Here is a 17056-nt window from a genome sequence, read left to right as displayed (position 1 = left end):
TTGATTCAATACAGCCGCGGAATAAGTTATTAGAAACTAGTAAATTAGCGAAATATTTACACGAAGTTATCGTTCTTCACGATCCAACATTATTATCTCTTTCACGGGAACAATCATTCGATCGACAACGAACGTTCACCATTTCCATTCCTACATCCCCGATACATTCATTTCCGCGGTGACATAACAAAACGGCAAAGAACCCAGCCGTCCGAGGCACCAATTTAAAGCGTCTGTTCTACGAAACCACATATACGTAGAAGGCTACGCCACTGTGTACCGCAGCGGAGCCGCTGTTCTCTCGTGCAGACGGTTCTCTGGAGCAGGAGCGCGGCGTGGAGCAAAGTAGTCGTGGTGCTCGAGACAAGGTCTGACCAGACAGAATTGCGGAACAGACAAGGAAAGACAGTATCGGGTTTCGTGTAGGGGCGTGGCCTGTCGTTCCACTGTCGACCTGGGAGGGGGTGCCAGTAGGCGGTTCTTCGTGGAACCGTGTCCGCCCCACCTTGTGACGCGGTGGTTTTCACGGTTCCACCGCGATGCGGCGCTGCCTCTGGCTGGAACCAGTTGCAGCTGTGCCGGTTCCCTCACTCCGCATCGCGGCTTCGGCTCGGTAGACGGGTCTGTATTTACCGTGGCGCAGCGTGCTCGCGCGAATCTCGTTTTCTGGCGTCGTTCCTCTCGACGTGTCGTCGCCGTGGCCGTGGTCGTGGTCGTTGGATCTCGTCGTTCCTTTGTACCACACGGGGCACATGCGCCATGAAACGTGTCTGACGCGTGTCCGGTCGTCCCCTCGAAGGAGCACGAACTGAGATCGATCACCAAGCTGTCGATGCTCCAAGGACACCAGGACGGTGGTAGTATTCGAGTGCAGGTGCGCGGACTAGTCGGGTGTTACTTCGTCGCGCGTTTCTCCGATTACTCTAGTGCTTGTGAACCATTTGGTTCGATATGGAACCAGGAATTCCGCGACAAGGTTCTAGGACTGCGCCCCGTCGCCCCAACTCGTCGCGTCGATGAACGACTGTCCGTTGCGTCCATAGTGATTGTGTATCAGTGAGGGGTGTACTTTCTTCTCCGGGGTAACGTGACTGTCTGCTCGGTGTTTCCGTACTGTTACACCGTATCTTCGCTTTTAATAGAGCAGAATTAGCTGCTGGATTCTCGGAGTGATTCTTTTTCAGCGAAATGTGCCCGCGAGGGCGCGCGTTACCCACCCACCAGATAACGATTATCAGTTCTCTCCTGGACTTTTCTTTCATATTCGACATATATAAATATTGATACAAGTCCGGGGAAAAGAGCAGCGCGGAGGTGCCAGTGACGTTTTTGAGTGCGGAAAAAATTGCCGAACAAAGGAAAGTAGAGGGTGAAGCGAGCTTGACGGTGGTGGAGAAAGAAGAAGAGGAGGCAAAAGAAGGGAACCTGCGCAGCGGACGCCATCTCCGCGTTATCGGCAAGCGGATCCCCCGGGACTCCCCCCCAAGCAGCTTCGGCGTCGCGCACCCTCGGCGGGAACTACCCCGCGACAGCAGCCACCCTGATGGGAGTGTATGAGGAGCGCGCCCCTCCTACCACCGGCATGCACTGGGTGAGTGTCATCCCTCTATTCCCTCGGTTCTTTGCTTATTGGCCGTGTACGCACCACGAAACCGTCGAGAGGGGCTCCCGGTCCTTTGTCACGCAGGCCTCGATGATCTGTGGATGATGATCCTTACCTCGACCCTTTGATCTCCACCGAGTTTGCAACTCTTGCAACTTGACACTTGCACCTGGAGCAGAACTTTTTTTAGAATGTTACAAGAGGAGAGGGGGTCGCAATTTGGTTCTTTGGTGGCTTTCGAGCGACCTACATTCCTGAATTATTACATTTTCGGGAGTTGTAACAGATATTTTTCAATAATTCTTATTAGGTTTATTAGGTTTCTTTCAACTGACTGAAATTCTGGAATTAGAGTCGTATTTTCTGCGAGTTGTAATGGGTGCTTTTAAATAGTTGTATCCTACAAACTTGAAAATTCTAGATTTCTATCAACGTACCCCGATACGACGATCTTTTTCTTCAAAATATCATAGTCTACCTCCTAAGTATCTGTCAACTCCAACATGACAGTTTTTTCACGAAAAACAGATTAATCCACGTCTTAGGATCGCTGGAAACGTCCAATCTCCAAGATTCTAAATTCTCAGGCTCGGCAAACTAATTAAAACCTCGCGTTGCGAGGGATAAGGGAGCCGCTCGATGGCGGCTGTCGGTGTCCGGTTGTAGCTGTTAATGGAAACAAATCCTAGCTGGATAATTCGATCCAACGATTTTATTGCCGGTGATTCCGTAATTGGAATATTGCTGGGCGAACGAGTCGCCGACGAGTTCCGACGCTTATCGGCGACGCAACGGTTGATATATTCGCCGGCCGTGGCGCGGAACGGGTTTCAGGGATTCGCGACGACGTTGTAGATCGCCGCCGACAGAAAAAACCCCGTCTCGACGACAGACCTGCGTGCGTACACGAACCACGGGTTTGACGGATCGCCACGAAGCTTGTGAATTTTTCGGGTGTCACCGGTGTAATGGATCGCGACACGCGAACCCGAGTCGCGCCCCCGATTTGTTAATTGATTCCCCTGGCTGAAAGGGGTTGCAGATTTCGATCGGTTAAAAGGTATACATTTTTCTTTCTCCTTGTCATTGTTCGAGAAGGGTTGATATTGCATGAACTCTTTAGACTGAGATTTTTCTTTGGTCCATCGCTGAAAGCGATTACCATTTTTAGTAGATCGAAGCGAAATGTTAAACACTGATGTCGTTTCTTTATACTTTTTATACGATGTTATTTAATCCTGTTGTGTTCTTTGGGTTATTCTCGTTTTGCAAAATGCTTTTCGATGCTTTTCGAGAAAATCCCGTACGTATACTCGTGTTTTAGCAAGGCAAGTTAATTTTCGAAAGAGAAATCGAAATTCCTCTGCGTCGTGATATTTACTACGAACATTTCACGAAACCGTTTTGGTCATGAAGGAAATTATGTCGGATTAAACGGCGGAACGTGGATGCTCGTGATTTTTAGCGGCGACGTTCGTTTTCCATTGCACGATGGTTCGAACGGTGTCGAGCAATGTACGATCAGCGAAACCGGCGTTCATCTTCAAGGAATGTTAATTCCGTTTTAAACGACTGTTGAATGGCTGTGCCGTTAACGGGTACACCTTGTAAACAAACGTAATTGATTGTTCGGTGTCACCACGATGGCCGCTAATTGAACCGATGCATTAACTCGTGGCTACGCCGACGAAACGAGCTGGATGTAAAACGCATGCCATCGCTTACCAATCCTTCTCTTTTCCCTTTATTTTCGCTGATTCCACCGAAATTGAGTGTTAATCGATATAAACCGTTTCAAACGAGAGTTCGAACGACTTTCATTATCTTCGTTCTCTTTCGTTCGATTAACTTGTGTTCGCGAAAACTTTTCTCAGAATTAATTTCCGATCTTTTTAACTTACTTTGTTGTATCGTTTCAATGTACATACATATTTGGGAATATTTTAGCAATACAAGTAAGGAAATAATGCATATCGTAGAAATGGAATATAAATTATTTTTAGTATTGATCGATAATGCATAGTCGAGGAAAGAGATTGAGTTCCATTTTTTATCAAATTATATTAACGCTGTAATATACGTTATATTAAGATTTATTTGCTTTTTTGTTTGTCTGGTGATAAACATTATGTTAATTCCATATACGTTATGTTAATTTTATATTCTTACTTTGCTCAGAATCCGTATAAGTACTCGGAAATTCTTATTACATCAGAACGTGAATTTTGTAAATTATACTTTTTCACGCCCCTATATCTATCTACAAAAAACTGCTATAAAAATCCACCAAAAATTCCACGAAAATTTTCTCAAACAAAACTATCTCTCTATTATTCATGGAATTATTCACGATGAAGTATATTTCATTATCTTTCTAATCATTCCTGTAAACCATATTTCATGGTGTCGTGTGTTGTTGTTTTTTTTCTTCTAAAGAACATACAAGTTTTCAAATCGTGAGATACGTCATTCGCAATAATTCTGTAATTTTCATTCATTTAATCTGACGGCTATTCTTCGAAATTTTTACAACGAAAATCATTGAAAGAAACACGGCGTAAATAATTTGTTTACCAAAGAATCAGCGGTCGATTAAAGCGTATCGTATAAGAGGCGCCGTGCGTTAAATGTCCCAATCTCCTTATAGCGACGCGATTATTTTATCGCATGAAACGCAAAACGGGGCGCGGGAATGGCGCGCCGTTTTCGTGGCGGCGACGAATGGCCAGCGCAATTGAATCACACAACAGTCAAACTGATCGTCTCAACCGAGGTTAATCGTTTAGCTTTTGCCGAGTTGACGCGTTTATCGTACATCGATTACACATTTTTGCGTATTTATGAAAAATTTAATCGTATATTCCATTACCTGTCAAAATAAAAGATTGTTACAGGAAACAGAGTCGATCAGTTTGACTTTCAACTGGCTTAATTTTCTCTGTTTCTTCGTTGCGCAACCCGAGATTTTCCTACGCTCCTTTGTGACCGCGTGCACGGTCGAATAATTCATCTCGCGACAGGGGCCGCGACTGCGGTGAAAATAAATAACAATTTCCGCGACAACTGCGTGAATTACGAGTTCGGGTCTGCGACGGATTTTTCAGACGTTTCATATGCTTGACGGGAGTTATTCGTCGGGTTGAGCAGACATTCTTGCTACCGGAACAATGTTGACTTCGTGGTTTGAGGTGGTTTTAAGACAGAGTTGCATTACAACGTGATTGAATGATAGTTGAGCCGAAACTTGCAAGTTACACAACGTTTTCTTTCATACCACGATTAATGTTACGCTCTTTGGTAATCTTTGACACAAATTTTCCTACCATTAAAATATTTCTTAAATTTAAGGAGAACACGATGCAATCGTTAATATGTCAAAGTTTCTTTTCAAACATTTAAAATTCCTTGTATGTTGTTGAAATGTAAGTGGTGATATAAGAATCTAAAATGCGAAGCAATGTTGAGGTAATTAAGATCGGAGGAATTAAAGGGGAAGCTTAATATTATCGAATATTTCGAAGATCGCAGATTTTAAGAGTGAAATTTACATCTTCTTCCCCATCGAACTCAGTTTCTCGATGTTACCCTTCCACCTATATATTTCCTCCTACTGGCGTAATTCGACAGGAATGTTCTTGCAAAAGCTCAGAAGATATCGACGTTAATTCATTTTACGTCTGCTCTGAAATTTCCTGAAAGTAACCTGCGCTTAAACTGTTCCACATTCTCTTTCTCGGCTTCGATTGCTTTCAAACCCACTCAGACCTTCTTAAACTATTGCAAACCTTCGTTCAAATCATCGAGACAACTATGTACATATATAATCATTAAACCATTGTTCGAAGACTGATGTTCAAAGCAAAATAATCGCTATGATATATACATTGTGATATGACATAAATAGTCATTATGATAATATGATTAGTATCGTTATCAAAATATGAATTTACATAAACATCCATGGCGTACAAGTGGTGATTCAACAAACAAGCTTTCATCGATCCTGACCTGCAGTCGGTCAATTGAAATCCAATCGTTGAAACTGATATTGGTGGAACGCATCTAATCAGCGTCACACGGATTTGGCGTCGTTTAGTCTCTCGACGCTTTCAATCTTTTTCTATGCACGCAGCCGGACGCGTGCGTCAGCATGGAGCCGGCCGGAGAGAGTGTGATTATTGTAACTTCGATGAGATAAGCGCGACGTGGCACGAACGTGTCTGTCCGTGATAGTGGTCCGTTTGTGTCGAGCGTAATTTATTGGCCGGGCCTGTTGAGATATATCCGCCACGGAGCGGCGGCGGTCATCGCGGGACGAACGTTTAATAAATCCGCGCCGCGCTCCATCTTTTGTCGTTTATTTAGATACGGACTGGGGGCGATATGCTTTTGCCTATCGTGGCTCTCGAAACTGTCCTCCAAAGTGCCACGTTCGTCTTTTGGCAAAAATTTGCCGGTTCTTCCGCGTTTCTTTAACTTTTCAGCGAAATTTGAGGAAACGGAATTGCTCGTAATTCTTTTACATCAACATTTAGTACTTCTCAAATATTTTGTTTAGAATTGATTATATAGAAAAACGTTATAAAGGGATATGAATTTTTTAGTGAAATTTAGTTGAACGGAATTCCTCTTCTTCTTTTTGATTTTTTATTCATGCGTAAAAAATGTAACGAAATGAATTTCCTATCACACGTTAGAAGATAAAGATTTTTATTCGTCATGCGTTTGAATTTCGGTGAATCATCGAATAAGGGATCACCAAGTAAAAGAACGAATAAATAGACATTTATGAAGTAGAGCCTGGTTCTAGGTGGCTAATTTATTGCACAGGAACTTGTTAATATCCTAACTGCCTGTTCACTGGCGGTTCTCGGAATAAAAAACACGTTGGGTAGAATAGATCTTTTAATCGCGATTCCTAAATTAATTCGTTCCACTATGCTCTTTCCGTCGTAAGAACGTATGATTTATATTCGACGAACAGGAAATTCGTTTCCCACTGGCAGTTTTACAGCTTCTAGGAAAATTTCTCTTTGTTTTCACTTTTTGTCTATCGTCAAACGTTCCGATTTTCACTCTTGCTGACAACTCGAAAACATAGTTGTCTCATCGATCGTTCCATTTTCTTTAAATACTCGACGAGGCCCTTTCAAAATTCCCGAATACATCAAAGTCACGAATAATCGCGAGAAGATTGAATCTGTCCGTTTGTGTTTCTTCGAATGCATCATCTGTCGGTCGGTCATTTCGCAAAATTTTCAAACGGTCCTCGTTGCGGTACGTCGAAACGTTTACTCATGCTTTCAGCGGGCCGATCACGGTTTTGCACGTGATTAATAGCGGTCGAATCGGGCGTCGCGTCGTTGGCAGACGAAGACGCGATCTGAATTTTCCCGGAACGCGAAGTGGCCACAGAGGGAGGGAAAGCGGTATCTCGGGGTCGGGTCGCGATTCTTGGCCTGCTCGGCGTGCCGCCGTTCTGTGTCCCCGGTATCTCGTCTCGTTTCAGTATTTAAATAACTGTTTTCTCATCACTTATTTCAAGTACTCTTACACCTCTTTGCTTCGCCAGGCAGTTGCGAGATTCCTTCTCTTTCACATCCCTTTTTTCTTCTTAGAATAATATGAAAAGAAAAATTGCCTATGTGAATAAAGCTTCGTTCGGATAATTGTAAATTGAAAATACACAGAGATTATACGATTGACGAAGAATTTTAGCATACTTTTATTTATACAGTAGCATTATCTCTTTTATTTTGTCTCGGTGGAAACAATAAAAAAAAAAAATTTCATCTGGTCAATTTTGCATAGTAGCACCAAAAGACAAAAGATTAGGATTTTCTAAAAGATAGGAGTTAATTGTCTTTATTTTCTACCTATGCGTAAATGATGTGAAAAAAGGAACTTCTTTGATTGTTAATAGTTATTAATCACGTTCATTTGAATTGACATCGAGCAAGGAAGAAATCTAGCGGAACTTTTGTTCTAGATACACAGGAAACATAAGATCATTGTAGACGTAACATTGAAACGAGCGATGAAAATTATCCGAGCGTCGTTAAATCAAAATCTTCTCCGCAAACATCGTACCAGAAGAAGAAAACAAAACTGAACACGTAGAATAATAACGATGTTTCTACGCAGTTGAGATCACCGATTTCCTGGAACAATCGTCAAAATTTATAATTTCTCAATTATCGTTACGTATTCTTTGCCTCACTGCAAACGAGTCGCTTCCCTCGGATCTCGATAGTCCTGGCGATTGTGCAATCACGCACCGGATGTGACGCAAGGACGACAATATTCGTCTCCATATTTTTCTATTTTTTCAATCTCCTTTTTTATTTCCACAGAATATCGTAGTATCGTTCGATCAAGTAGATTTCTCGCTCTCGATCTTTTATCACTCTGATTCGGTTTTGATTCTTCGTCATTTTTGTCATTAAGAAGTCGTTTAATCGCGTGGAAAGCGTCGATAGCGAGAATTGGTCGGGTAAATTCGACAATACGCGATTTCGTTCGGTGTCGTGATTCATAAAATTTGCAAAAACGCAGGTTTCGCAATCACACGCAAAAACGCGATACGTTTAATATTCATGGCGATCAAGTCGTGCTAGAAATTCGTGAAAATTCGGGCAGATTGATAGTCGAACTGGTTTCATAATATGTACAGATTAAAAATAATTAGAAATGATAATTTCTTTTTGTTGAATGAAAACAGTGTTTCTGTACGATAACGTGGGAGGTCGAAGATTGAAGTTGGATCGGTTAAGTTCCTCGAGCGGAAGAATTTACATGACATTTTATCGAACTTGAAATTACAGCTTTTTATATTTACATATACATGACACGCGACGTAATTGAAAGAAGCGAAACAATAATTTCAACATCGAGTCGTGAATAACTATCTGGATTTCACAAAAAAGTACGCATCTTATATCGAGTAAAAAACATTAATCTTTTTGCCTTATTTTTAATATAATTAATCCTTGCATTCGCAAGTAATCTGTCATCCATTACCAACAGTTTAATAATAAAATTAAAAATTCCACACGAAATTAAAAGTTAAAAGCAACATAAGAAAAAAAGAAAAAATAGAAAATGAACACTGAATAATGGTAAAAGTACCATCGACGATTATGTACCATTTTCGATCATTCACCTTCAAAATCCTGCTCTCATCAAATCCTCGTAAAATACACCAATACTCTTTAAGACCAGTCTCTGATCCAAAGGGGTTGAATCTATATTTAGAGCTCGACTGGTGGCTTCTTCCTTCGCAAACACCTTCCTTCTTTATTCCTTTTTCTCGTTTTTTGTTTCTCTCAGTTGGCTGTCGTCGTAGCAGCCGAATAACCGAGGTGGCACAGTAGCACACGAACAGCCACGATCCAATATTTTTGTCCGGTCGCGAGTAGCTCGAGGTCCGGCCGGTTGGTAGCCGGTCGCCGCGGAGAAGTGCAGATAGCGAGCAGTTTATCGGTTCTCTGCGGTGTTAAGCGTCGCCCACGCGTTTTAAGAGAAACCACAGGCTGCAGCCCGTCCGCCGAGTGGACGAGGCTGTTTATTGTTATCACTATCATGGCTGGCCAAGGGAAGCTGATACGCGGCCAACACGGGACGCGCGTGTTTATAGAATCGACAGAGCGAGAGAGAAATGGGACAAAGAGAGATGTCAGATTCGGGCTGCGAGCGAATTTCCTGGTTTGATTTTTTTGTGGTCTCGCTTTTAGTATCGATAATAGGACATGCTGAGAACTGTTGGCATTGGAGCTTGAGGATTTCGGAATTTTGGAAGTTGAAAAAATTGAGAGGATATGTTACAAAATTTATAGTTGCGATATCGGTGACAGTTTTCTGAAGACGTTCGTAATCAGTAATTTATTGCTTTTAGTACTATTTCTAGTAATTAATAATTTATTATAGTTTTTAATGTAATGTAAATATGGATAACAGGAGATGCTGGGAAAAATAGAATCTGAAAATTGTGGACCTTAAAAATTTGAGTCATGGAAGTATATACGTTCCAGATTCGTCATTGAGTATCTATGAGAACTCTTTTAGCACATTCGCGGCTGATAAATTTGTAGAAATAAAACTATTGTCCTTTCTACAGAGTCTAACATTGATACGTTAATTGTTCCATTTGATCATACCTTATGTATACGCTAATGTATTGATAAAAGTAAATTTGTCTATTTATAACACCTATAATATTTTAAAATCAACAAGATCAAGGATCGTGCTCTTTCTTTTACACGTTTTTACTCAGGTCAAACGCATTGTCCATGTTCGTCGTTCAAATCGTTTTTCCTTTCAAAACAGCGATCCTATTCGTTGCTCCTAAGCTTTTCCTAATGACTCGCAAGAGTGATAAAGAAATGGTGAATTTCGCGTTTCTTTTTGTCCCGGAAAATGATTAAGCACCGGAGCCGTCATGGAGGCGACGCGGCGAGAGTTCGTCCCCAATAAATTTTACCAGCTCTCCTATTCCTACCGTATTCGGACCGTATGGTCCTTGGAACTTTTCCCGCGTGAAACCGACTCGTTTCTCATCCTCCTTACAGAACGACTGCAGACTCGATTCGATTTGAGATCCATTTTCCCATGGTTAAGTCTCCAGTCTCCAGTTAACTTCTCCGTCTGGAAACAGGCAGCTCGGCGTTTTCCAAACGAGGGGAACGATCGTAGAAAAATTCTCGGCTCGAGTCGTGTCTGATTCATACTGATGACTTCTCGTAAATCATACGAGATCGTGTCGCGCTACAAAAAGAATCACGCTCCAATTACCCCATTCCTCGTTCGCGAACAGACGGAGGAAACAGCTTCTGGGAAGAAAGTGTTTGGGAAGAAAGATTTTATAGGTTCCACGAGAACGTGGTTGTTCAATAAAAATTTCCAACTCGACCTCGTATTTTCTATCTAATGGACCAGCGTATCTCTGCTTTGATAACTCGTTAACGGCTCGGCGCAAGTTACCCCGACGTGAAACAGATGAATCATCGATTACTTATCAATCTGAAAGTCACGGCGCGAACTTAATACATCGTGTTATCTTGGTGTGCACGCGGTCCACGCGTCTGTTTGCCCTAGAAAAATTAATGAAACAAAAGGGAAAGGAAAAAAGATACGAAAAGAGGAAAAGTAAAGTAACAGACGAAAGAAAAAATACAAAAGTAGATGTACACAGCGACCAATGTAATCGACAGTCGATATCTTGGCAGTAGTTCGCAGAGGCTGTCGCACAATCGAACGACCGTCGAGCGGCATTTCTGGCGGCATTCTACTGGCTTTTCGTGCCGGCATCCCGACGGATTCCGCGCTCGTTATTTACTTCACGTTTCGTGAAAATGAAAAAGGCGGAGTCTTGTGCAAGTTAGAGCCACGGTGAAAGTCTGTTTTACAGTCCGAGCACCCGGCCGCCTGTGGCAGGTCCACTCTCGAGATGGATAAGGATCTCGCGAAGCCGAGTGAAGATCGATCGACCGGTCGTGCCGTTTCGTGGGAAATTTATAGGATACCCGTATCGATCTCTCGTCTGTTCGCGCGAGCTACTCGCCGGTTGTCGCGTTCGCTCTTACGAAATCGAGCATCGGGCAAATTCTGGAAATGGAACTCGTCCAGCTTCTATAACCAACCGGAATGCATTGGGCGTCGTTGAAATTTTCCAATACGAAATTTTTCAGTGAAGCATCGCTGATTGATCTCACGGCGAAAGGAGGAAAATGAAGCTATTGATCTGATATTTAGGATAACCGTGGAATTTCATGAAAGCAGAGTTCTGGGATTGGAATTAAAATATCTCTGGTACGTGGTTTGTAGTGATAATCGATAATAATGGAATTCATTGGTTGATAGAAATTTTCCAATGAAATATGGATGGTTGACCTTTTCCATGGTGAAGACAACGAAACGAGGATGTTCCTTTTGCATTTAGGATAATCGATGGAGTTTCTGAGAACAAAGTCTAGGATCGGGATTAGTAGACTGGCAAAGGACTAAATCTACGATACATCACAATCTGCAGTGTTAATTCTCAATTAACTCTTATGAATGGTTGCTATTAGTGTTAAACATATGCTATATATCCATTCTTTGTTCCTATTCTTTACATCACACTGTGTCGAGTTCGCACAATCGTTAACATACTTCATAAATCTTGCGATTGTACACTGCTTTGAAGAATGAGAGAGTTGTTCTTCCTGTTCACCTACTCTTCTTATAATCCTCAATATATAACCAATCCTTTCTTATTGTCGAAACTGACGAAAGATCCGCATATTATTTATAATCCTAACTGTTGCAACGGTGGAAACGGTTCGAAATTTAGGTTAGGTTACGATCCAAGAAGATATTCCAGTACGATCGCATACCAAAACGGAGTGCGGCGAAAATGTTCGTGAGAAACGCGTGTTCAGATGGAAAAACAGAGATTTCCAGCCGCATTCTCTCGAGGAAATATCTCTATTTGCATTCGTTGTTGGCGCTTGTTTCGCCGCGATGCCCGATACGAGGGGAAGGTTGGGAAATCTCATTGAGGCACGTCAAAAGAAAAGCGGCGACCTATGTTGGTACCAAAGAACATCTTCGCTCGCGGCTCGAGGAGTGCGACCTGGCACAATGGAGTGTTAAGAAATGCGCCTACACTGTTAAAAAAGCTGTGCATTGTTCGAGCGGAGGTTAATAATGACATTAAGCGAGGAACAGTGTATGAAAACCTGGTTGATTTCTTGCATGATGCGCCGGTGTTATCGGCGAACGTAACAAACATTGTTGAACCAATAAAGGCAAGACTGAAGGTCTTGATGATCCGTTGTTATGGATGTAACATTTAAAAGAACGTTTCATTGTGATTGCCTGATATACATATACATGTAACAGATGTACAGGATGTCTTTATATATGTATCTACGAATATGGTAGAAATATTTGAATCCATTAAATTTCAACATGTTAGTTTTTAATGCAATAATAAATAATCGGAAAAAGAACGATTCTTTGTGAAAAAATATATTGAAAGTAGAGGTTTCTTTTCTGAGAAACGTAGTTTTGTATTTGTATGTCGATCAGAATACAAATCGATATTTCGGTGTATGTACATATGTGTTTTAATGAAATACTGGATGAAAGAAACTGCGTTTACAAATTGACATTGAGTAGATACGATACTATCAATGACAGGAAATAGATAGCGATATTGTCCACGTTCATAAATAAAAAACAGAAATAGGTGCGGAAGCCCGTTAAATCGAAACTTACAATTATCGAGAAATTCTTAGTAATGTTTTTCTAAAAACAAACCTTTATAAATAAGTAAAATTAAGATCTTTGTCAAATCAATAACTTTGTGTAAGAAATAACAGAGAAAATAGAGGAAGAAAGAAATATATTAGTTAAATCTATCAAGGGAATTAATAAAAAAGAGGAAAGTTATAATTAACTTCATCTTCTTCCACGATATTCGAATAACGTTTGAGGTGAGCGACTCGAATCGTTTTGCTAGAAACCAGCATATTCCCTCGGAGAATCGAGTTCACCACCGCGGGGTGTCGTTGTTACTGTTAGCGACAAGAAAGTCGCCCAATCAAAGTTCCAATCGAAGCTTAATCAATGATCTTCGAAGGAAACGAGCCACGACTCGCGATAGGTTGCACGCCAGAAGCACCAGAGAGACACGTCGAAACGCGCGTTCCACGGATTCTTTCCGCGACCCGGTTTATTACATAAGAAACAACGGCCGCCGCGTAATCGTTACGTTGCACAGTGAAAATCCGCCGTAACAAACAAACCTGGTAATTTCTATTAGTTTTCCCTCGTCGTGAAACACGCGGCGCCGCGCATGCGCGCTTTATCCGATCGATCTCTTTTGTGCCATTTCTAGGACCATTATGGTTCGATGAATCAGTTAATGGAAAAAAGAAATAGAACAGAAAAAGATAGAAGTCGGTAGCCAACTTAGAGAATCAGAATCTATGTCGCAACTGGAACGCGAATTTAATAAGAAGATCGTCGTAGAGATATCTTTTTTCCTTTAGTATTATCCACAGATTGCTAAATCATGTTTATTTAATGAAAAAGAAAAAATATACTTGTTTATTGAAGATTTTGCTTTCGTTGAAATTCACTTCGTTTACTTTTATCTAGGTAAATTACAAAGTCGATTGACCTATTAGGGACAACTGTTACGTTACATTTGCAATTGTTTTTCAATTAATTTACATTATTGAACGTTGTGTCACACAGTGGTTACGAAAGGGAATTTCAAGGATTCGTCTGATATATTTTTCAACTTTAAGTTCCAACAGAAACTTTCATAATTTAGCTGAGAGAAGATTTAACGCAACATTGCCTCTTAATGCTTAGAGTAAAGAGTTTCGACAAAAGTAAAATTCCCTCGACGCATGATTACTATCCACCGAAGGTACTAACTGTAAGTGCCATCAACTTTAACATCGATCGTTGGAATACGAGTTTAAATTCGTCACCGTGGGGCATCACCGCTCAGTGTAGCGATCTTTACGACGTTCTATGCGCACAAGCTAACCGCCCTTCGGGCTCGATCGCAAACGCGCCGCTTCAACGGAGATGCAGTAAATACCGGTATCTGGTGTCGTAAAGTGCGGCATTGGTTTTCCACCGGAGAGAGAGCCTAAGGAAGCGTAGGGCCTCTATGACCTGAGTGAGAAGGAAATGGGGAAGAAAGGGTTCCCGGGTAAAGAAGAAGGGAAGGAGAAGTTGAAAGGTATTAGAAAGAGCGAGAAAGAGGGGTAGAGGAAAAAAGGGAGGCGGAAAGAGAGAGGGACAAGAAGGAGAGGACCAGGGCAGCTCGCCACGTAATTTATGTCTGGAGCGCACCGCGGTACGCCGCAACCGCGTTGACAGTTGAAACACGGCGGCGACTCGGATTGGTCGGCTTCGGGCGCCTTATAGGGTCGCGCGCATGCGCACACCGCCTTACGACATCCATCAGAGGCGACCGGCTACTGCCGTCAGCATGCCACTCTTTATCTTTCTCCTTTTCTCTAGACCCCTTGCCCTTTGCCGATGTCAACCGAGCCGTAATCCGCTGTCACTTTGGATACTGTCCCCGTCGCCGTCTTGCTCTTCGTGCCTGTTAGGTTGTTGTCCTATTTCGCCTATTCCAGTTGTCGGTCCGACAACGACGACTAGGAGTACCTATCCTACGCGGTTGCGACGTCTTCCGACTATGTCCTTTACGGTGCCTCCTCTTTGACTTCGGTGGAAAGTGTCTTCTCCATCTTCGGCTCTGCCTCAGATTGGTTACTTTTACCGGCGAGCTTTTTCCTTCCCTTCGTCGTTGGGAATTATATAGGTTTTTGAGCTGAGACTGGTCTACGGCGCGTCCACGTTGACGCGGCGTTTTTCGACGTCTCTTGTCCCTTCGACTTAGAATCGATTCGATTCTATCCGAACTATTAATAAAAGGAAGCCTCCTTTGATTACTTTCACCCTGTCTCTATCCTTCGTCTGTTTTTCTCTGGTTGGTGATTTCTCGCGATCGACTTTTGTTCACGGTGACACTGTTTTGTGACGACTTTTGTGACCACTGAACAATGTAGGTGTGAGAATTTCGCTCGAGCAAATCGACTATGCCTTGTTTCGACGCAATTGCGGTTAGATCGGAAGGATTAGGTTCTTTCCACTCGGTTTTTCGATGCGACTACTGAACCGTGAACGGTGAAATACCGTCGATGCTCGTTCGGGTGTCGCGTGAGACTGCGTTGCAAAATACACGCGCGTAAAACAATCGTTTAACGCCGCCACATTACAGTTCAATTAACGTATTAGGCTCCATTCGCGTGGAGAACTTTGCATTGCCGTTGTCATCGAGCCTTTTAGCTATTCCTATCGTACAATAAAATTAACGCCATCGAACTAATGTTATTTTCCCGTCTTATGACCTTTTTAATTGCCACTTAAGCTAGCGTTAGTTAATCGCTGTTTTTACACCGTGTCAGCCGCGAAATATGGACATATTATTCGTAATTTGTAACTATATAATTCTCTAGCAGTAAACTAAAGTTATACTCTGTTACAGTCTACTTTTGTTAAAGATATCGGATCGTAAAGAAATAAATAAAAAATACATTTTTCGCTCTTTAACCGTGAGCTATCCATTTCCAATAGATAAAACAAATTTGTGTTTAGCTCCTATATCTTTAATCGCGATCATAGGTATATAAATTTTCCATAAATATTCTTAATTCAGACATACATAAATGTTATAAGATATTAATTGTAAACTTTGAAAATTTCTAAAGTGTATGATTGGATGTTTGTTCCAGCAGCCGGCCAGCTCGCAGGAGCGTGGCAGCGGCTTGGCTGTGGGGCGTCAAGGGGGGCCCGGCAGTGCGGGGGGGCCCGGAGCAGTGGACCAGGCGAGGGACCTAAGTCCCTGCCTCCCTGCGTCTATGGGCGACGCTGCACGACCTACCACCTTACCGTGCAGTCCTCCTGCCGCCCACCATCACGGGCCCCATCATACACCCCTGCATCAGACCCACTGTGGAACAAACAACAACTGCTACGACGGACCTACCACCCCCTACGACTCTAGGGATTATGATTCTCCTGGAGGTACGTGTTTGTATTATCTTTAGCAATATTTAATTCTTTATCACATCAAAATGTTTCCAGTATTTTCAACTTAATATCGTACAATTTTAAAGTATCTAATGCGAAAATTAATTCAATGTATTTAAATTTAGTTGTTTCTAACAAGCATATTAAACTGAAATATTTCAAGTATTGGCAACTTCATCGAATAAGGAAAATTATTTTGATTGGTAATCGAATTTACATTGCACGTACCACGAACAAACCGGGAATTTTGTTTAAAGACACATCAGATTAATTTACACCCGTAATAACATTTAACGATTCAAGTAAAGATTGTTTTCGATGATTCTTAATTTTCTTTCATTTTTAAATCAACAATCTTAATTTGTAAATTAAACGTCATAATTCATTATCCATTGAAACGCTTGTCAGGTGGCCAAGAATACAGGAATAGCAACAGTAATTTCGAGAACCCCAGCGACTTGACCATGCCTCCGCATACGACGCACCATCATCACCATCATCACCATTCGCATCTGCACCCGCAGACTCACTCTCAGGAGCAACAAACCACGGACCACTTGCACGCTATCCCAAAGCTGGAGCCACCACCCACTCCTCCCGCACAGTCTGAGGATGTTCCGGGGGTGGTTTGCGCCGGATGCGGTCTACGGATATCCGACAGGTTTTACTTGCAGGCGGTGGACAGGCGGTGGCACGCGGCCTGCCTTCAATGCTCCCACTGCCGTCAAGGACTCGATGGCGAAGTCACCTGCTTCAGCAGAGACGGAAACATTTACTGCAAGAAGGATTACTATCGGTGAGTCGATGCAGACATTTGTTACGGTGATTAACCCTCGACTGGTGGCCCGA

At 42.3% G+C, this 17056-nt stretch overlaps 1 protein-coding gene across 3 annotated transcripts in view; it reads left to right on the top strand.

Moving 5' to 3' along the window:
- Positions 1–604: 604 nt before the first annotated feature.
- Positions 605–17056, top strand: part of LOC122572439 (protein apterous-like) — a 53860-nt gene continuing 37408 nt past the window's right edge. For 2 of the 3 annotated variants that reach the window (XR_006318453.1, XM_043737389.1), the window contains exons 1-3: positions 605–1591; positions 15910–16201; positions 16616–17003. Coding sequence is in view for 1 of the 3 variants with exons in the window: in XM_043737389.1 (XP_043593324.1) it covers positions 1544–1591; positions 15910–16201; positions 16616–17003 (728 nt within the window). In the remaining 2 variants the exon portion in view is untranslated. The remainder of the gene's footprint in view (positions 1592–15909; positions 16202–16615; positions 17004–17056) is intronic. The other variant, XR_006318454.1, reaches the window with a different exon arrangement.

The sequence above is a fragment of the Bombus pyrosoma genome, linkage group LG11 (assembly GCF_014825855.1).
Source record: "Bombus pyrosoma isolate SC7728 linkage group LG11, ASM1482585v1, whole genome shotgun sequence".
Taxonomy (NCBI): Eukaryota; Metazoa; Arthropoda; class Insecta; order Hymenoptera; family Apidae; genus Bombus; species Bombus pyrosoma.
This window is presented reverse-complemented; position numbering and strand designations above follow the sequence as displayed.